Source organism: Conger conger, chromosome 14, assembly GCF_963514075.1.
Source record: "Conger conger chromosome 14, fConCon1.1, whole genome shotgun sequence".
In the NCBI taxonomy this organism is placed as follows: Eukaryota; Metazoa; Chordata; class Actinopteri; order Anguilliformes; family Congridae; genus Conger; species Conger conger.
In genome coordinates, this window is record NC_083773.1 from 31,866,158 (window position 1) to 31,888,796 (window position 22,639).

Genomic DNA, 22,639 nt, shown 5'->3' on the forward strand with positions numbered 1-22,639 from the left:
CGGCGACCTGCAATTAGCCCCGCTGCCGGCGTTTTTGGGGGGCGGTCGGGGGGGAGACTGGCGTTCCTGGCGTGTCGTCCATCATTCCGTTCTGCCCGGCTGGAGCGACAGGCGCGTGCGTGTCGGGGGGGCCTTGAGCGGGGCCCCCGGGGGCCGGACACTGCGCCCCTGAGCGCCCGCTGCACTCCCCAAACATGGCCAACAGCCGCCACAGGCCTCCGAACCGGGGAGAACCCGGTCCTCCTGCAACCTCCTGCAACCTCCTGCAACCTCCTGCAACCTCCTGCAACCTCCTGCAACCTCCTGCAACCTCCTGCAACCTCCTGCAACACTGGCTCAAGGTAAGAGCAGTCGTCTGGCAGTCGGAGGGTTGCCGGTTCGACCCGGCCCTGGGTGTGTCAAAGTGTCCCTGAGCAGGACACCTAACCCCTAAATGCTCCTGATGAGCTGGTTGGTGCCTTGCATGGCAGCCAATTGCCGTTGGTGTGTGAGTGTGTGTGTACGAATGGGTGAATGAGAAGCATCAATTGTACAGCGCTCTGGATAAAGGCGCTATATAAATGCCACCTCACAGTGCTCCTTCTTACTCAAGACTCCAGTTTCTGGGTGCATTCTGGGTTAATGGGATGCTGCAGCTGGAGAGAACACACAGGCTGCCCGCAAACACTGACTGTAGATCAGTGTATAACACAGCCGACAGGTCTCATAATGCGTGGGAACAGGTTTTGGGTTCGGTGGGCTGATCCTTGACTGGTAAACAGAACTGAACAGAATTCACAAAGAGAATCACTCCTTCCTTGGCAAGACGTGCGCAGCTGCAGAAGAACAGAGGTGATGACCTCTGGCTTCTGGGCCACACAGTCATGTCCCGGCTATTGTTCGCAGCTTGGTCCAGACCGAGGCAGCGTAAGCCTGAAAACCCGATGACGGAAAGCGCTGGAAGGAGAGCGGACTCGCATCCCTCTCTCGGTGACTCCACAGAAGGTGACTCAGCCTTCGGATTAGCACCCCGCTCCTCCACGCTAAAGGCGGCCCACACTCTCCGTTATGGACATCATTATTAAACCTGTAAAAGTCTGGGACATGGGCCAAAGAAGGCCGAAACAAATCAAATGAGGATTCAGTTTAACAGAATATGAAACCTGAACGCTCTTGTTTTGGCAGCACATTGTCAGTCTTAAGGGGCTTGGAGTAGTTGGGCAGGTGTGTATGTGTGTGTGTGTGTGTGTGTGTGTGGAGAGGGGGGGGGGGTTGTTGGGAGGCTATAGGCAGTAGTTGAGCAGGTATGCGGGGGGGGGGGGGGCTAAGGGGAGTATTTGGGCAGGTATAGGGTGGTGGGATGCTATAGGGTGTATTTGGCCAGGTGTGGGGTGGTTGGGAGGCTATGGGGAGTATTTGGCCAGGTGTGGGGGGGTTGGGAGGCTATGGGGAGTATTTGGCCAGGTGTGGGGGGGTTGGGAGGCTATGGGAACAGCATGTTTGTGGGATGAATCATTTGCTGAGTGGACTGAGTGGACATCACACTGTACGTGACCGGGCTGTGTGCTGGAGTGCTATGCAGATATAAAATAGTTTACGTGCTCCAGTCTTAACAACAGCTGGGGAAAGTGGTATTAAACCGCATGCACATAAAATAAATGTGCGATCAACATATTAAATGATACATTATTTATGTATGGGGAACCATGGGAGTTCAGCTCGGATATAATGAAAAACAATGAAAGCAGGCTATTTTGAAGCTGTAATACGGCTTCCTGATTTAATGCCGTTTTTGGACTGCAGTCAGCGCGCCCCTCCAGGTTCCTGCAGCAGCTTTCGTTCCCCCACAGAAGGGCCTGAGAGCGCTAATGGGATTTCCAGCTTTATGAGTCCTTTTTCAAAGTTCATTACATTAACTGTGCGGTGAGAGGTTAGAGGCAGGTCTGAACCAGCTTGTAGGAGGCGTGCAGTCAAGTGCTCTCCAGAGCCTCACCTCCTCATCAGCTCCTCTCCAGAGACGCCTCCTCCCGAGCTACTCTATGGAGACACCTCCTCACTGTCGGTTCTCCCGAGACACCTCCTCACCAGTGACTCTTCATCCACTGTTCTCCTGCGGCTCCTACTCCTCTTGTTGCCCCTGCAGTCCCTACTCTTCTTCCAAGGCTCCTCCCTGTCTGTTGCCTCGAAGCCCCACTCCTCCCCCTACTCCTGTGTACACAGTTCCAGCACAGCCTCCTCCCTATTACCAGCCAGGCTGAAATATCACTTCAACCTCGCTTTCAAACTTCACCTCCCAAACTGCATAATAGCAGACCACGCGGCCGACCTGAGCTAAACGGTACGGCAGCTGCTCCTCACCCAGCAGAACCAGCACCACAGAGGCCCCACACCCATCCCTGCCCCATCTCCCTTTAATAAAACTCCCTCCGCCCGCTGGTGCCAGCGCCATCACAACCGCATCTTATCGCACACCGAGGGGCACGCGTCAGCATCTGCTACTCCGCTAACGGCTCAAATAAGAAGGGGCGATGGCGTTAAAACCCATACACCAGGCTGTCAGGAGCAGGAGCAGATATCTGGCGATTTCACACTCTGGGTCTGTGTATCCCCCCCAACCCACCCCCCCGGACACAGGAATCAGGGTCGCTGATAAGGGAGCGGGGTGCTGCCACGTGCGTCGGTGCATTTAAAATCGCAGGTCCGAGTTATCCCGTCTGCTTATTTATGAGCCCAAACACCATCTCCGTGGGAAATGATGCCCTGCAGCCGAATCAGTGCTCTAACATCACTTATTTAAAAAACATATATAAACTGCCTTAGGCTGCTGTTATTATGCTGCCGTGCCCAAATTTAAACTCTGGAACTTTTTGATCTGGGGAAAGGTGATGGGCATTTGCATTCTGTAATGGCAGCAGGAGCGGATGAGGGGCTGCTGACACACTGACAGGCCTCTCCCTCTCCCTCTCCCTCTCCCTCTCCCCCCGCTCTCCTGTTCTGTCTGAGCAGGGCTCTCCATCACCACGGGGCAGTTAGGCCACTGTGCAATCATCCTCTGTCCTGGTTTAGCCCCGTGCACGCAGGGGCAAGCAGGAGAGAGTCAGGGAGACCAGTGAGAGGGGCAGTCAGCACACCCGGGTGCAGAGAGAGAAAGAAAAGAGAAGAGGGGGGGGGGGGAAGAGAGAGAGTGAACGAGAGAAAGTGAGAAAGCGCAAGAGAGAGAACGAGAGAGACAATCACAGTGCCGAGAGTGAGTGAGTGCGAGTGTGAGTGTGAGTGTGTGTGTGTGTGTCTCACAGCACACAGTCGGCAAAAAAAGCAAGAAAGCAACAGAGGGATGGCTGGCAAGGGAGAGCCAGTGTTACCATCCAGCAAGAAGAGAGAAAGAGAGACAGAGTCCAAGTGACTCACAACCAAGAAAGTCCCACTGGCTGGTCAATAAGAGCTGCAGCAATCGGCCAAAAGCAGCAGGGTCAGGGTCGGTTGCTTGGATTCTGTGCTGCAGTCAGCCGTGAAAAGGATTGGGAGAGTGGAGGTAGAGGCACAAACGCCAACTGAGGGCCAAACTGAGGGGGGTTGAGGGGGATGTAAAAGCATGGAACAACGAGCTGTCTGCCGCTGCCCCTGGAGATGTGCACTGGGTTTATCAGATTACTGCCAGATCAGCATCAGGATTATACCTTCATTTCATAAACAGATTCAACTCCCCTCAGAACACAGGTTGACACCACAAAAACTCCAGTACGGACCAGCTACCTGGAAAATCCTCTAATGGCCGTACGTGCTGAATTAGCACAGAGGGGTCAGGTGTCTCACAGACACGGAGACGGGGAATATCTGTGAGGGAGGGAGGGAGGGCGCAGCAGCGTGTAGAGATCAGCGAAGCCCTGATAAATTTAAACTCATTAGCAGCGGGTCAAGTGGGAACCAGGCAGAAACAGGCTCATAAACCTGGGAACTGACCAACAGCCAAGAGTCGTGATATGCAAGCTCCCAACAAGCCCGAGAGGACCGGACAGCCTGTCTCCAGCTAACATACCCTACACTTAAGAATTAAGCTAACATGCACAACAGTTCAAATTGAGCTAACATACACGACAGTTAAAATAAGTGACTGAGTGAATGAGCGATGGAGTTTGTGAGTAGTGAGTGAGTCAGTGAATGGATAAGCACGGTGAATGAGTGTGTGATTCCATGGATTCGTTGATTTGGGTGTGGGTGAACTGAGTTACTTAATCGATGAATGAGTCGGTGAGTAAGGCGAACAATTGAGTTATTAAGTAGAAGAGTGAGTGGGTGAATATGGGGAATGAGTGACAGATATCAGCACAGTGAGTTGGTCAGTGAGTGGGAGTAAATCTGTGAAAATCACAGATTTATTCATTTCCTTGTTTTCAGTGGATTTATTCATTTCTCCACCGTATTTCTAAGCACTGGTACATGACTGTATTATTACCATTTTTTTTAAACCCACAGGTCTCCGAGGAAATGGACCCACTGCGCTTACAGGCACTTTTCAGGACAGAAAATGAGTGAAGAGACACTCTCCAAAGCTCTCGGTGGCTGGAGCCAAGCAAAAACTAACCCCAGGAGACGCAAGTCTGTTTGTTAATTACAAAACCATTTTAGTTAGTTCTATAACTTTCCATTTTTTATGGATAAGCAGTTATTTTCTCATTTCGTTTAAATATATTGTAACGTTAGCAGTAAAACCGTAAAATAAATAAATAAATAAGGCATTACAGGGGGAAAGAAAAATGTAAAACTCAGTGGAAGAGGACACACTTTTCAACGCTGAAACAGAGGCCCTTCATAACACTTAAGGAGTCTGACAGACGCGGGCCCTTAGACGCAGAGAGACGAGGGGCTCGGAGCCCAGTCCTGCTCTCCCGGTTCCTGACCTTGCTGAATAATCTTTGGGCTGTCACAGTCTGACAGCTCTTATTGATATTTCTTAAAACCCTGGGCTAATGGAGTTCTATTGCGATGATTAAGCCAGAGGCTCTGTTCAGATTAGTGAGCCTCACACGGCCCCCTGCCCCCTCCAGCCCGCGCTCCCCACAGCCAGTAACCATGGCGAGCAGCCGAGTGCGTGCGCCGGGTTTGAAAATTCCAACTGCCGTCGTGACCTGCAGACTTCACCTTGGCCCCGCACACACCCAGCACGCACCCATCAGGATGACTAACAATATCTGGCTATGCGCACCGATACAATAATAAAAACTGTTTCATAGGTTCTCCAATAAATAGATTAGAATACATTTTAATGTCTCGGTGTATTATCATGACTGTATCCGTCAACATTTAGAATAAGCCTCCGAGCTCAAGAAGCAAGATTTTAATATTTCCAAATCTGATATTTCAATTGAGAGCAGATTCGTTTTCACTGACCATGTTTGAGTATTATGTCAAGATTTCAGAGCCCTCTACAGATGTAGATTATTTTAGGGTGAGGAGGCATCCAGTGAGCCATGCCACTTGGCTGCAGGGGATGTAGTGCCCAGCCCCCTGCTCATTCTAACATGTAGAGAGCACAGCCCCCTGTCTTACTCTAACATGTAGAGTGCACAGCCCCCCGTCTCATTCTAACATGTAGAGTGCACAGCCCCAGCTCATTCTAACATGTAGAGAGCACAGCCCCCTGTCTTACTCTAACATGTAGAGTGCACAGCCCCGTCTCATTCTAACATGTAGAGAGCACAGCCCCGTCTCATTCTAACATGTAGAGTGCCCAGCCCTCTGCTCATTCTTACATGTAGAGTGCACAGCCCCCTGTTCATTCTAACATGTAGAGAGCACAGCCCCCTGTCTTACTCTAACATGTAGAGTGCACAGCCCCCCGTCTCATTCTAACATGTAGAGTGCACAGCCCCCTGTTCATTCTAACATGTAGAGTGCCCAGCCCTCTGCTCATTCTTACATGTAGAGAGCACAGCCCCCTGCTCATTCTAACATGTAGAGTGCACAGCCCCCTGCTCATTCTTACATGTAGAGTGCACAGCCCCCTGTCTCATTCTAACATGTAGAGTGCACAGCCCCCTGCTCATTCTAACATGTAGAGTGCACAGCCCCCTGTTCATTCTTACATGTAGAGTGCACAGCCCCCCAGCCTCATTCTTACATGTAGAGTGCATAGCCCTCTGCCTCATTTTAACATGTAGAGTCTTGGCCTGCCGTCGGCAAAGTCTTAAACACTGAGCCAATCAGAGAGCGGGATGATGCAACCTCAGGATCACTGGAGTTTCCGAGCGAAGTAAACACCGCGGTAGAAAGAGTACAGCCAGAGCCTCCACCACTCGCTGCCCATAAACAAACAGAGCCTAACGTGAATTATTCTAAAAATCGATGGAACCAAACCCGCGGGGCTTTATACAGAGCAGGCCACAGACGCGCCGGGAGCCCGCGCGCAGTCTGCAGAGTGCAGCGAGCGAGCGGGCGCAGAGCGGAGAGAACGCCTGCCCACACGGCCGGGCCGCGTCTCCAGACCTGTCACTCCTCATCGGCCACGAGCCAGAGCCAGCCGCGGCTACAGCCCACGGAGTTAATCAAACGTGCTTACCCCCCCCCCCCCCCCCGCCACCGCGTGGAGCCCAGCTCCCCGGCCCTTACCTTCCAGCCGCTGCCCGCCTCCCTGTAGTAGGGGAAGTTGTCGCAGATCCACTGGTAGATCTCGCTCAGGGTCATCTTCTTCTTTGGGGAGCTGTTGATGGCGAAGGTGATGAGGCTGGCGTAGCTGTAGGGCGGCTTGCCGTCCTTGTGCTGCTGCACCTCCTCCTGGTCCAGCGTGGTGTTGGGGTCCAGCAGGGCGCTCTTCTTGGCCACGCCGGGCCCGTGGGCGTTCTGCGCGTCCGCCTTCTGGATGGCGGCCCGCATGGTGAGCTGCGGCAGCCAGTCCATGGAGGTCAGGCTGCTCTCCAGCTCTGAGGTCATGGTAACTGGGAGGCTGGGTCACAGAGGGGAGACGGCGGAAGGGGCGGGGAGAGGGGCGGAGCCTCCCTCAGCTCACAGTGCTGGGCGCTGCTCCAGACGCACTCTGGGGGGGGGGGGGGACAGAGAAGGACACAGGCTACCATCACAGCTCACCTCACTCTGCTCACAGCGACGCCAGCAGGGCGATGCGGGGTCGTCACTGTACCCAGAGATGGGATCAAGACACTGTTACACACATAACATGTGGAACTATACCTGCTGAACTCTAACATGTCCTCACCATACTAAACTGTAACATGTCCTCACCATACTAAACTCTAACATGTCCTCACCATACTAAACTCTAACATGTCCTCTCCATACTAAACTCTAAAATGTCCTCACGGTACTAAACTCTAACATGTCCTCTCCATACTAAACTCTAACACGTCCTCTCCATAATAAACTCTAACATGTCCTCTCCAAACTAAACTCTAACATGTCTTCACCATACTAAACTCTAACATGTCCTCACAGTACTAACCTATAACATGCCCTCACCATACTAAACTCTAACATGTCTTCACTGCAGAATAACCTCTGTCAAGTCCTCACCTCAGACTAAATTTTAATTTAAAGTCCTCTCTTTAGTCTAAACTCCACCATGTCCTCACTCACAGGTCTGTAAAGGGGAAGCCTCCGTTCAGACTTAAGAGGAAAGGGGGCAGGTCTGTAAAGGGGAAGCCTCCGTTCAGACTTAAGAGGAAAGGGGGCAGGTTCGTAAATGGGTGTGGACTGTTGAGACGAGGGGGCAGAGCTTGTCCTCACATCCAAACACACTGATCCCCGAGCAATACCCAACACACAAGCTACAAGGTCCACAGCCCACACACAGACACAAAAGTGGCTTCTACAGTCGAAATATTAACTAAAGCAGAAAGGCGTAGAATAAGAAGACACTAATTTAAATCTCAACTGCAACACAGTAATAACAGCTTCAGTGCTAAGCCATTACTTAAGCTATGGCGCATTAAAAGGACAACCAAGTAACCACTTCAATCAGTTTCACAATCAAAAATAATCAAACAAGTCATAGCATTAACAACAACACACTGTTGTAAGAATGTACATAAAACAAGCCAGCAAGGCAAAATCACCTTTGTTGTTCTACCACTCACTGGGTCACTCGGCTCTGAGGAAACTCCTCCAGCACTGAACACAGTTCCATCTGAGCAACCGGCCTTTTCCTCTAGGATGTAATATCAGCCACAGTGTGGGAGGATGAGACAAAGTCCACTTCACAACAACTCGCATTCACAGCCCATAAACCGGGTTAGTGAGCGTATGCTGGGGAATTGTGGGTGATAACTTCGACATGTCCCACGCGGACTACAGCCAGCCTCTCAATGGCAACACCCCCTGACCCGACAGGTACCACATTAAAAAGAGGAATGCGGGCAACAAACTTGTAAATCCTCGGTTTACAGAGAAATAAAAGTAGGGGGAATATAGTTTCTCACGCACACACCTTCTACTTGGAAGTGTAGAAGTGGGCGTCCCCATTTCACTTTTCCAATAATATTTTTGGTTAAACCTGACTAAGCCTGGAGTGATTCAATAATGCCTGGCTTTCCTTCCAGTGGCTCCCTTTCCTTCAGGGAACCAAACCCCAGTCAACCGAACACACACACAAAAACCGCCCCCGACCCAACACGCACAGCCAAATCTGACAACCGGAGCAGAGAAGCAGCATCCAGGACCCTGACCACTCATGTGCAAACAAAACCCGAAAGCCCTGCTGCCGCCAAATTCAGGGCTCGTACCCAGCTGACAATCCCAGGCAGCTACGGCGAAGGGGTGCAGGCGTCCGCGTTCGCGGGAGAGGGCGCAGGGCGAGCGGTGGCGTGCGTTAAGAGGCGGCGGGGCCGGTGACGACACCTGGCTCAGGTACTCGGGGAGATCCTCCAGAGTTCCCTCCGCCGCACCTGCGTAGGAAGCGGCTCAAATTCCACAACAATAACAACGGCCGCGTAGCCTAGCAACAGGCCCCGCCACCGAAACCGGGGGGCCGTGCCCTCCTCCGCGAGAACAAACGGGCCGGGAGTGCGTGGAGAAGCCCGGCACGCAGGGGTGGGGATCCCTCACACCCACGCCTCGGCGGTGCCGCCGCGGAGAGAGAGAGAGATTCCTCTCTTTTTCCAGCCCCGGAGGTGCAGGCTTTGGAGCCGTTTCAAAACGCGCTAAACTAAAATAGCAAGCGCCTTTTCTTTTGTGAAGCCTCTCCGGGAGCCGAGAAAGTAAACCTTGGCGCGCACCCCAAAACTCGTCGTCTCCTTTTCACGGCGGCGCAGGTGATGGCAGAGGCCTTAATGTCAGTCTCGTTCTCCATTAAGAGGCTTAATGAGTCCACAGAGGGCTCCCTGGAGAGAGCGTTAATAAGCTGCCTGTTACCGCCTCTTCCCTTCACGTTGGCCTGTGTCGATCGCACGCACTCTCTGAACACGTGGGCGCTCAGGCTCACTGCAGCCTGCACTCCTCTCTCTGGGGTCCCTGAGGGCCTCTTGAGGAGTTTAACTTTGACGCCTCTGCGCAGTTTCCCTCTGTCTGTTTGGGCTCTGAGGTCTCCATAGTTTCGCTCTGTAAGGTCTCCATGGGCTGTATGAGAGATCTCCATAGGGTCTCTCTCTGAGGTTACCATGGTGTCCCTGTGACGTCTATACGGGGACTCTTTGTGGCAGGGCTCTACAGCACACCTATTTCAGGAGCAATTGCCCATCAACTAATTGGGATGCAATTGTTTCCAACTTGATGAACACATGCTCCTTGGAAAAATATTAACGTACAGCCTCACGTGGTCTCTGTGAGGTGTCTATGGGGACCGTTTCTGTGAGAACTATGTGGTCTCTCTCCGAGGGGGTCTCTGTACAGGGCTTAACAATAAGGAGTTCCCGCTGGCCTGGGGCCACTAAGAGACATTCTAACTTAAACACCCGAAATAAGTTTGATCTGGGTCAAAGAGAAAAAGATGATTTACCATCCTGGACAATAAGCTTGATCATTTCTGTACCAACACTTGCTTATCAATCGCGAATGTTACTTACAGCTGTCCTTTCGCTACCGAAACTTACTTATCAACTACAAATGTTACAGATTGATCAATCATTAATTTTCGGTACCAATATTTGCCAATAACTAACCTACAGATCATTCACTAATATTTGAACTAACATCTCAATTTGACAAACAACTGAAATAGCATTAAATGGACAATGGTAGCTTCCTACCCAGCTAATCTACCTTTATTTATTACAAGGAAACTTATCAAGCGACTTAGAGAATGAACTAACTCCATATTATTCGCTGAATATATTATTAGCCTCCTGTTATAATTCTACCCTTGGTTGAACTGCAGGCACCTCATCTCGAAAATTCAAAATCCCCCAGGCAAAGGAGAACATCTTGCACCAGTGATTGGTTGAAACCACAAAGATGAAAGTCCACAGAGATGGGCAGACTTTTGAATGCAACTGGTCTGATGAGTTCTTTTAAAAAAGTGGTTACATTCATTTCGGCAGCTGGGCCAGTGGACAGGAGAGCGGAACGCAGACCTACTGATCCGACCAGGCCAGCAGACAAAATGAGTCCATCTTAATGTCGAGCCCTACTGTATGAGGCCCCCATGGGGCCCTCTGACCGAGCGGCTGCTGGGCACGGCTGTGTCGGAGCCCCTTGCCCCGGCAGGCCCATCGTCGGTAACCGCCAGAGGCAAGGATGCAAGTGCCCCGGGCCGACGGACCCGAGCTGGCCCCCTCCTCCTGAAGCACACTCCAGGCCAACGACCCCTGTGGGCGCACCGGCCTGAGCGCGCCGGTCGAGCAAGCTGGAGCAGAATCTCACCGATGCCGCCTGACCTCCCGCCCGCCCCACCAACCGCGCGTGGCCGACTGCGGGGCAAACCTGCTGCCAGCCAATCGCCAAGCAGTGTGAGCCAGGCCTGAGCAGGGGAGCGGCAAACAGGCCAGCTACAGACAGCTACAGACACAGTCCGATAAGCACTAAAAGCATGGGAAGGAGCTCCTGCCGCAGTAATTACGCCATCTGGGGATAGCGGAGATTTCTCTCGGCAGTTGGCTGTTAATCACAGCACTTCAGCGCTTTACATCGAGAAACCAGGGGGGCTTTCTGCTCAGCCTGAAACAAAAGACCCTCAGCGTCTCCGCAAGTGCCTTCCGCCAATCGCAGCCCTGCTGCAATCTCTCCGTTTCCAGCAGCTGTGTAAGGGGGTACCGTGTGCATGTTGGGCGCAAGGGTCTCACGCATCCCGTCTGAAGCTCAGTCCACTCCAGGCTCACACACTGCTGGCTTCAGACCGCTCTGAACATGGCCCACCATGACCACTTGATTAGGCGCAGAAATGGGAGGAGTGCAGGAAATTCACTCCACTGTTCAGTTACTGGCCAGGACAGAGAATTCATTCCAGTGTTTAGAGTTACTACTGGAACACAGACAATTCACTAGGTTCCAGTGATATTTTGATGGGCTATATTGATATTTTTCAATATGAAGCACATATCAAGATTGACAATCTGACAATTTCACGAATATTGAATTTAAAAGCCATCGAAAATGAATGATGTTAATGCTATGGCATCATTCCCAGTCCCAACGCAATAGAATCTGGGTTTTGGAGGAGCATGTAAGGAACAATTTTTTGCACATAGCTAGGTAGCTACCGAAACAACTAGTGCTTGCTTGCTAGCCAACAACCAGACTTTTGACAGTTTAAAGACTTTGTTACTCATGGTACCACACTAGTAAGTAGGAGGACGAGCTTTTAGATTTTGACGAAGAAATACAACCTTACAGTTTTGAACCGGAATTTACCAAGGAAGAATTGCGGGAGCGAGAGAGACAGACGGTGGAGGACAAGGAAGACGAAGCTACCAGAGAGCAGAGAAGTGGAAACAGAAATTGGTGTCAGAGTGGGAACTATGAACCCATGCCTACCAAGACGGAGAGCCTTTGCTTGCTGCTGTGAATGAGAACCCAAGCCGAATTGTTCCAGTACAAATGTAGCCTGTTTTTATCTCACTTACTTTATAACCTGAAAAGCATAACCTCTCACTGGTAAACACCAGAACAATTTAAAAAATACAAAAACACAAGGATAATTTACCCAAGAGATGGGATTTTACTTCAGTGCCATCAAAATGCAATTGGCTCCGTGACAGTGCTTAGCAGGTACTCATTATATTATTATTATTCTTCCTTTCTTTGTACAGTGCACAGCTTAATGAGATTATCTTATAGGGCACCGGGATGGTGCAGACATTCAATATTCCAATCAATATTCAGATATTTTGTCAACATGCAGAGGGTGTATCAGACTAGAGTCGTGTCTGAATCAGGATATGAGACAGGTGGATGAATGTGCTGAAGTCTGCTCTTAATTCTTATTACCAAAAATGTCACAGTACTGTTAATTATGTGAGCTGTATGCTGTATGTAGTGTTGCATTTTCAATATACACACGACGACACACTATTACACGCCATGATTTGTCATAAAACATATGGTTTCTGGGAAATCACTTCAGTGTACATATTTACTGCCAGAACACAGATAATTCACTCCAGCTTACAGACTTAGAGCTGTAGAAGACACAGAGATAGAGTTCCTGCATGGGCAGAGGAAATTCACTTGAGAGTAAAAGGCCACTGCAGAAGCAGCGAGACTCCAGTGTTTGACAGCACGGCAGAAGCAGAGGGACTGTAGTGTTTGACAGCACTGCAGAAGCAGAGGGACTCCAGTGTTTGACAGCACTGCAGAAGCAGAGGGACTGTAGTGTTTGACAGCACTGCAGAAGCAGAGGGACTCCAGTGTTTGACAGCACTGCAGGAGTTCAGTCCACTGCACAGAGTAGCTGCAGGAGCAGGGCGGGTCCAGTCCAGTCTGCAGTTACTGCAGTGGTGCTGCTTGTCGATAAAGGGGAAGAATTAATTCCACTATTTCAGCCCATGTTCAAACGCTGTTCTCAACCATAACATTTTCTCCCCAAAACCCTAAATTAAATCATATCGTTGGAGCAATAACATGGCTCACAGGTTTGCCTTGGAGTTTCTCACGTAGACATTTATACTGCCAACACTTAAGGACAGCATGAACACATGATAATACAGTACCTTTTAGAAATAATTAACAACATATTAAAGATATCAGCACCTCAGTGCCAGAGCCAACACCCAGTTCATCTTTAAAGTGCAGTGACTCATGGGGTCAACTTCCTCCCCTGCTGTGCTTTCACATCTGCGATGTTTCAGCGCACCGAGCGTCCGTGTCCTGCAGGTGCAGGGTCAAACCTCTAGGGTGCGCCGTCTGAATCTCAGGGCACGCGCAGACGTCACGCACCCTTCCTGCCGCCAGGCGCTCTCCACTAAAGGAACTGTGGGAAGTGAGACGTGCTTCAAAAGGCTGATGCACTCCCTCAGCATCGTGCTAGAAGAAAACTCCCTCACACTTTAAAATACCGTTTCCAAGGCCTGAGTTTCGCATACAAAAGGCATCAAATGGAGGCATCCCAGCTCGACACAAGGTTCATTTCTCCATCGGATCATTCATCCACCGTTTATCCACTTTGTTCCTCGCTCCTTCTCCACCCAGATTCCAATTCCCCTCGTCCACATCTTTCCCCCATCTACCCTATTTTCCCCTTTCCCAAAAATAAAACAAAGACTCTATACCTTCCCTTCCACTTATTCATTTCTGTGACAAAGTGACACCCGAAAGTACTAGAGGTTTCACAGAGTCTTTTCTGCAGCACCTGGCTAAACCTACAATGGTGCCAGTTCTAGTTTGTCCAGTTTGGGGGCCATGCTACACTTCTGTATTGACATCAGTAAGTATCACAGGGAGGGACTGGGGGGGGGGGGAGGGTATTGCAAAGCGCTCTCAGCACGACCTTTAGCTTTGGTTATGAGTGGAGATGGTTTTCCTTCTTTCAGATTTAAAAAACGATATATTTTAGGTAACATATGACCAAGAATCAGCTGGGGACATCAGAATAGGCTCAAGCACTGGTGGCCATCTGAGTAGAATTTTCCAGAAATAGCATCTTTCCACAACGAGAAAGAAAGTGTTCTTGAATCTCAGATAAGAGTTGACAGCTAATTTGTTTTTTATGAGACTGCAATGTACACACGCATTTCATATGGATTAACTGGGCATGTGCGTGCCTATAGGCGCCCGTTCATGAGTGGCAATTTTCGACAATTCGAGCTAACGCGCTCAGGGCACTACACTGGGAATGTTCACACTGAAGTGAGCTCAGGTGCAAATCCTTCACTTCTGGAAATGCCACACAAGAGCTCGCAAACGAGCATCAGCATGCAGCCCGCGTTTTGTTTTTAATAGCGGTTATGCCTCGGTCTCGCCATAGAGGTCAACGTTAATTTCCCTGTCCGTCAAAATGATGCACCAACCCGAGGAGCATTTGTTGATAACAGAAACTTTTCAAATTTCATTTGTCCGAAACTAATATAGTAATATCAAGATGAACAGCGACGGATCAAGTTCATCAGCCTGGGCTTAAAAGACAAAGTTTGAGGTCTGGGCTTCCGATCAGGATTTCATTTCAGCTGACCGCACCCAGCTGGAGCCGTTTGGCCCGTATGGATCAGCTCAGCCCTGCCGCACCGGGGAGACTGCAATCATCACACCCATACCTGCGCAGAGAGCCCCGCCCGCCCCTTTAGCTCCCGGGGGAAGAGCGCCGATAGTGTTGTTTTTGCGAGAGCGTGGGTGGTGGCAGCATGGCAGGTATGTCACTGTTTACGTTGCCGTTGCCATAAAATAACCTTTAAGCCATGATGAGCAGATACCGCCATCGCTGAACGCACACGAAACCCCCCCCAACTGTGCTCCCTGGAAAAGAATGTGCAAAAACAACTCCCTCAATGAGCTGATGAGTTCAGGTATTTGCTTATAACTAAAATTGCCATTGTTTCTAGACAGAGGTTTTGAATCAATAACCCCTGCCAATTCTCCCCATTTTAATTTACAAATAACGAGGCTCATTATGAAAGTAAATATAAAATAAGCAAATCACCACACCACCACGCATATCTTGCTTTCCTATCCACATTCAATTCACTCCAGGAGTCATGCTAACCCATGTTATCATTATTTGTGAACATTAAAAACAAAAACATAAGAATAGCCACAGGAATTCACATCATTTAAGTTTGTAATTTTGCTTCCTGTCTAGAGGGTACCCAGCATGCACCAGGCCTAGTCTCGAGCCCCCTCCCAAAGTGTCTCTGCTTTGACTACACAACCTTCCAAGGTAATCAATCAACAACCATCCGACAAAAAACAATGCTCCCTGACCTGGAAGCAGCCTCCATTTTAAGCAATCATTTCCCCCAATGTAGAAACGGAAGACCCGGACGCCCAGGTGACACGCACCTGCGTTCCCTCGGGTCCTCTCTGCGATGGCTTCTCCGTGTCACCAGCGGTCAGGAAGCCGCCTCGCCGCAGACGGCTCGCGCCTCGCCGGCTAAATCAGTCGCTACCTCGCTGGGCCGGCTGGCTCCCTTCACGAGATCGCGTCTGAATATAGAGTTTCTTGGAATAGTCCGGTCAGATTTAGCCATCTGGCCCCATCAGACAGACCTTTCGCTGGTCTAAGCAGCTGCAGCGCCGCATCACGCCGGGCTGGGAACCCGGGCGCTGAGAGCAGTGACTTCAGAGCCCCACGCTCAGGCCAAGCCCGCAGCCCCGCGGGCTGCCAAGACTGCGGAGAACGCTTTACGACAGATGTATTCGCAAATAATAATACAAATAATACATGGAGGGAGAACAAGCAGCCCAGGGCATTACAGAACAGACGACAAACTGGAAAGTCACAACGCTGAGCTCAGGACTCATGCTCTGCCCGGCGCAGAGGCCTTCCGCACTCATGACGTCACGTGACCACGCTCGCACGTGGCTCGGAGCCCAGCACGAGGGCGCTCGGAGGTTAACTCATTTCCTGTCACTTTCCGCAAGGCTTTATTCCACAATAGGCTGACCAGTGGGCAGTGACAAATTAGAAACTTGCTCAATGAAATGCATTCATTCATTTGCAAGATGTCAAACACTGAATGGGGTCAAATTAACCCTCAACGTAATGTATATTAAGTTCAGATCATTCTTAAAAAGTGGCAAGTTGCCACATGTACTCACGTGGGGTCAAAGCCAGTCTACTACATCCAAACTACCACTTTGCGACCTTTTTCCTTCCCACAAACAAACTCTCAGATTCCGTGTCAGTTTAGTGGTGCCAAACTGAGAGCTCAAACAAACTGAACGGGCTCCAAATAACTTGGCCCGATCGGCCAAGTAGCCAAACAGTTTTACATGTCCAACCAAGTATGGGGCAAGCGGGTAAGCCTTATTGTTGAACCTTGGTCAGTGTTCTACTCTCTCTGTGAATATCAGAGTACAGACACAGGCAACTGCCTCAATAATTAAACTCCTTTTTTCCCCTCCAACACAATCGCGCTCTTTCACCCACTCAAGCATGAAATTGATGGTGCCGGTAAAACATCACATCTTGTACACACCCTGCTCAGGGCCTCTGAGAACAAGGGCACAACTTACTCCAAACTGGGATGCGGCCAAGCCCCTTCTCTGACTTCTGCTAAACTCCAGAAAGGGTACACTAGGTCCAGCTCCCATCATAACAGGGTTTACCAGGCCATGCGCATGACCCAGCAGGGAAACTCTTCTTTTCAACACACTTGCAAAGAGTGAACATGCTAAGCCGTGACTGAAAAATATTTGAAGGGATTCTCCGTTGGCATCAGATCAGTATCATTGCTGAACGCGTAAAAAGGAGCATTAGCATTAGCATAGCCGCAAGCTGAAGTCTGAGTTATCATGAAGAACAAATCTCTTGTGTCTGAGTGACTTTTTGGCTCCCTTTGCAGTTCTCCACAAACGAGGCCTCTTGTGCTCAGATGAGTCACTTGGCGAAAGTCGCGTGTCATGTGGCGGGCAGTATGACTCATGCAGAACACAGGATCTCCACTGCGAAGCGCTGATCCGGGATCAGGCCTGCCTGAGATCCCAATTCCAGCGCTGACCTTTCCCTGTGCTAGCTGAGCTGTGCTCACAAGACCAAAGCTTGAGACTGAAACTGTTCTCCCAGAGCGATGGGCTGACCACAACCATTACCAGCTATAACAAGCACTGAACACTTCCCTAACAATGTGCCAATCCACGCAAACAGAGCCTTCCACTGAACCCAACCCGAAACAGAGCCTTCCACTGAACCCAACCCGAAACAGAGCCTTCCACTGAACCCAACCCGAAACAGAGCCTTCCACTGAACCCAACCCGAAACAGAGCCTTCCACTGAACCCAACCCGAAACAGAGCCTTGCAACTGAACCCAAACACAAATATAGACTTGCAACTGAACCAAAACACAAATATAGACTTCCACCCAAACACAAACAGAACCCAAACAGAACCAGAGCCTTGCAACTGAACCCAAACACTAACAGGGACTTCCAACTCTGCCCCCTCAATGCTGTACCAATTAACCCAAACACAGAACCTGTCCCAATACCACACAGAACAGCCCAAACACAGACACTGAAGATCCCAAAACTAAGCACGCATTTGAAAGCCAAACACCACTGGCCTTTTTGCCCTCTCCTCCATGCAGTGACCCATCCAGGCCACTGGAGTCCCATCAAACGCCCCTCCAAGGAGACACACCGGTCCTCAGCAGCCCCAAGCCAGCGGCCTTTGTGCCGGGGACACGGCTTTAACATCATTTAGCGGGATGTTACCCAAAGCCCATATATCCAGAGCAAACCTCCGCCAGTTGACTCCATCGCACACGAGTCCCACAGAGCGGGGATGAGGCCCCGTAAATCTCAGCAGACCAGTGAAAAGCGCATTCAGACGGCCAGTATTAAGAGGCTGATGGGCTAGAGAGGAGTGACAGGGATAATCTGATTAAACTCCCCCCACCCCCCCAAAGCAGATTATCAGAATCAGCCTAAATGCAGTCATCTTCTGAGCATTTTTTGTCTCCTGACTGAAAACTTTGGCAAAATCAGTAGAGTGTGTGCGTGTGTGTGTGTGTGTGTGTGTGGACACAGTTTAAAGCAATATAATCATCTGCTAAACCCCATGTCACCTCTCAAATCAAGTGCTGCTGCTGTCCAATGCCCCCTACTGCACACCAGTTTTTAGGCTAAGAGCCACTCTCATCTCTGCCTAATACGCGCCATGGATTTAGCGGTACAGAAATATGTTTTTGGCAAAAACAGAGACACCCGACACACTTGCACATGCGCACACAGACACAGACGGGGTGGGGGGTTGGGGGGGGGGGGGTGGGGAAGTCTGGGAAGTCGTCCTCAAAGGGGATGGCGGCAACAGATGTAAAGATCTCCAAAACATATGCGAGGGGGCTTCAGGAAACCAGATGAAATCCAATTCTGTCTGGATTCCGGACACACCTGAAATACCAGACACGCTGAGAAGGTGTCATAGTCCGAGGGGACACCAGATTGATGTGTCAGAGGAGCACGCGACACCCTCTGCTGGTCACCGCTTGTCTTCTACACGTTCAAAAAACATGGGGCGAAGCACCCTCCAAATAAGTCCAACTTGCAGATATTTTCTAGTACGTCCACCAGATGTTGTGAGCAATAAGGGCACCTGGTTGAGGGTCTATGCAAACCCTGGAAAACCAAAGCATCACTTGCCTGCCATCGCCATGCCTGCACCCAGTGCAACACAACAAAGGACGAAGAGCTTATGTTGTTACTTAGTAACCCACGACTCACAATTCACCCAAAACCAAACAATAGTAACACCACAGAAACATCTGTGTCTTACATTCATACCGAGGCCATGCATTCCATAATGACAAATTATTCTGCAAGGAACATCATGAACCACCACAGACTACCCACAGCACAGTACACCTGCATCTCTTGGTTAGCCTCCATATCTCCCAGTGAAGAGATGCTGAAAGCTTAAATGGGAAGCATGTCACTGACTCCCAAAGCCGTTCTGAAACAGGAAGCTTTCCTGACTGGAGACAGAGACAGCCTTCCTGGGGGTTTTTGAGACAGAAGTGGACTTGCAGTACAAATCACCAGTCATGGTTAGGAAAGGAACTTGTATCACACAAAAAACACTGGGGAAGATAATAGAGCTTTATGAGAATCAGAGAAAACTGGAGTACAATTGTGCAGCTTTTGCAAAACTCAGAGGAGGCCTTTAAAATGTAATTACTTCCAAAGGATTAAACAATTATTATTATTTTTTTTACATTACACAGGATATGATGTTAATTTCCTTCTGCTTATAATTGGGGGGCCCACAACACCTCCAGAAGACTCAAGGTCTGGTGTCCCAGACCGACTCCGCTCCATACCTATATCAGACTGACTGCTAGTGTGCCCCAGTCACAGAACCCCAGTACCACACAAACCTCCCTAATGACTAAGGACGCAATTACCCTACTGGCACAATTAAGCCCTACTCAGGGCCACTGGTCCGGTGTGGACTTCTAAATAACCACCAGCCTTATCTGTCAACTCTGCAGACCAATACACTGCTAATCCACTAATCATCCATACTGCCAAACAATAGTTCACACTATGCCCAGTACCACACAAACCTCCTCAGCGATGACTAATGTTGTGATAACCCCACTGGTACCGTTAATGCATGCTCAGTGCCACTGGTCCTGTATAGATACCCAAACAACCTCTGGCCTTACCTGCCAGCCATTAGCTATGTTAAGATGTCCCCCCAACTAGTCTGCCCTCACCTCATCCATAACTACCGACTGGTTCCTTCAGCTGGTTCTGCTAACACTGACTGCTTTCCTTAGTGATCGACCACAAACACCAAATACTAGTAGGAGTGATGTTGCTGATTTAGCCACAAACCCCCTAGTGCCCATTTCTGTAGGTCTCGCATATGCTTGCCACACGTTCCCTCGCCTCTACAACCAGATCTGTGTATTTTAACTTCTCCCTCTTGAGCGCTACCTCAATACCATCCTCACACAGCACTGATAACTCAAAGTAAACTCTGCGTACCCTCTCGGCGTACAAAACCATATCAGAAGGTTGAAATAATAATCTGCGGAACCTGGAGTTGCCTTCCAATATCTGTAACATATTTCCAGTCTCTTGCCCTACTCCATCTACCAATATTATGTACCCTTTGCCGGAACACCAGTACTCTGCCCCACTTGCATGAATAAATCAGGCTATTTCCACTATAAAAACTACATAAGCAAGTTAACCTTGATGCACTCACTTTCAAATACTTGCATGTGCAAAATATGCCTCAAGGTAGCAACTCCATTATACAACTTACCACCATCATCAAGGTTCTGTGGAGTCGGAATGACGTCGGAGGAGGCTCCAATAATAAACTTAATTTGGCTAGCTTCCACATAGCCCACACCAGCTGATCTTCTCCCTTTCTACACTCTCCAAGTAATATGTGGTAACAATCCAAACTGCAGGTACCACAACAGCTTTACAGAGCCACCTAAGCAATTGATACCCTTCACAATGTCCTTCCTCTGTGCAAGAACTTGCTCTGCATCACTCAGCGAGGAGCCATACTACATGCCTAAGACCTTAACTTCTCTCATATCGAAGGCATTACTTCTTCATCAATACAAAAGCATTCCTGTACTACCTTTCCCGTAACAAGACACATTTCTAGATATCCTCGGCTTAGCTTTCAATCTTGTCCATTTTAGATTGTCATTTAGCTCAATTCAATTCAATTTGTACAGCGCTTTTCACAGAACTGTCCGAAAGTCACTTTACAGAGAAAAGAAGGGGGAGGGGGGATATCAGCGCAGAGCCCTTAGGCCCAAAACAGCACATGAGGTAAACAACTCCCTTATGGGGGAAAAAAAGCCATCAAACAGTGGTGGGGGAAAAAAGTATCTGATGGAAAAAGAGATCTCAGGAAGAGCCCGGCTCTAGGGGGATGCCCATCCTCCTCTGGCCTATAGGTTGAGATGGTAACATTTGATGCATTAAAAAAATAAGTCCATATGGACGGCTGTAGAGTGTGGAGTTGAGAGGGGAGGGGGATGAATCTGTCGCTCCAGGACGTGTGGACCCGGGGAGGATCACGGGCAGGAGCAGCAGCTGTAACGGTTGTCATGACATCACAAAGGCTCTGATGCAACATGTCCCCACTGAAAAGCCGCTTTGAAGCCTTTATAATTACCTCCATCACCACAGCAAAAGCTAATGGTGAAATGGTACACCCTACCATTGTCTTAGTCTAGAGGAAATTGGTCTTGATATAAATTATATATAATGTATATAGATATATATTTTTTTAAACTTACTGATGCGCACTGTGACTGAACGGTAAATACTTCTACAATCCAACTCAAACTGAGCTCACCCCGTTAGTCTTACCCGGCACTGATGCACTTTTTTACAGACCCGACCTCAGCGGCTCAATGTCTATGGAGGGAATACGCATTTTCGGGGCTCAGCACACTGCAGCTGGATTGGATTGAGCCTTTTCTTTTGGAGGGGTACAATGTTTATTCCATGTAGCCAAAGTACGCCATTTAACATACCAGCTGGAACCAAGATCAAACCATTACAGTAGCTCTTCTACCAACGAGCTATGGAAAAAATCTTTCATGGGATCTCTGTATCCCTGTTCACTTTCCAATTTGAAATGACAGATTGAAATTAATGTCATCCATTAATCCCACTCCCATTTTCTCAGGTCGGCAATCCCCCCCCCCCAGAACATGGGTGGTTCCACCCAGTCAAGGGAACATCCCTCTAGGAGTCTCACAGCAGGGCCTGCATGGGGAGGACAGGTCTGCCGAGTGCAGGCAATGGCTGAGTGGAACGCATTCGGTTCACCCAGGGGATCAGACAAATAAGGACACCGGAAGAAAACTATGCCACTTTGATTTTTTTTGATCCCCCAAGATTACCTTACTGTGTTCTCTTGGGTTGGTGATGAAGACACATTCCTGTGATGGTCCCAGCTATATAATACGGACAGACATGTTCTGCTCCCATTTAATAACAAAAGTATACTTCACATTCATTCTTTGGGCAGCTAGTCATTATCTTATGAATGTGTATCAGTTTCAAATTCAATCATATACACGTGGGTACGTGTCTCAGTCAATCAAGCTGACATGTCAGCACTATATTACGCTGCCATCTTTTACGCTTACCTCTAAAACACTGCGCCCAGTCATTTCTGAGCCTCAAGTGTCCATTACAAACTGCTTGCTGGGAATTGCATTGAAAGGCTGCTTTTGTGGAGCGACAATGGTAAAAAATTTCATTTAAAGCTGATCAAAACAAATCAGGTTATATTAGGTATATATACCACAATAAATACCAACATATACATGGAATGAAAATAAATATTCTTCCAAAGACATGAAATGGAAAGAGAGCTCTCTGGATTTTCAAGACCAGGCCTGACACAGAGAATGAAGCTCCCTGCACTTGAGGGAAAAAATAACTCATCTTCATTTTCTTAATGCATATTCCTTATTATGTAAACAGTGAAATTGTTACCAAGCAGAGCGCACGCACCAATGCATTCAAAAGAGGAGGATAACCCAGGATTAACACTCGCTTTTCAGGTTCTCTTCAATACAGTTGGTGATGAGAGCCATCTACAGAAAAGGCAGGGGGGTGTTTTGACAGGGTTTTCAATTT

General features: G+C 49.2%; 1 protein-coding gene across 5 annotated transcripts in view; it reads right to left on the bottom strand.

Annotated features, from left to right (window-relative positions):
* Positions 1-22,639, bottom strand: part of LOC133110206 (forkhead box protein J3-like) — a 61,964-nt gene that overhangs the window by 29,362 nt on the left and 9,963 nt on the right. For all 5 annotated transcript variants that reach the window (XM_061220142.1, XM_061220140.1, XM_061220141.1 and 2 more), the window contains exon 2: positions 6,586-7,009. In XM_061220142.1, the coding sequence (XP_061076126.1) occupies positions 6,586-6,906 (321 nt within the window). In that variant the 5' untranslated portion in view covers positions 6,907-7,009. The remainder of the gene's footprint in view (positions 1-6,585; positions 7,010-22,639) is intronic.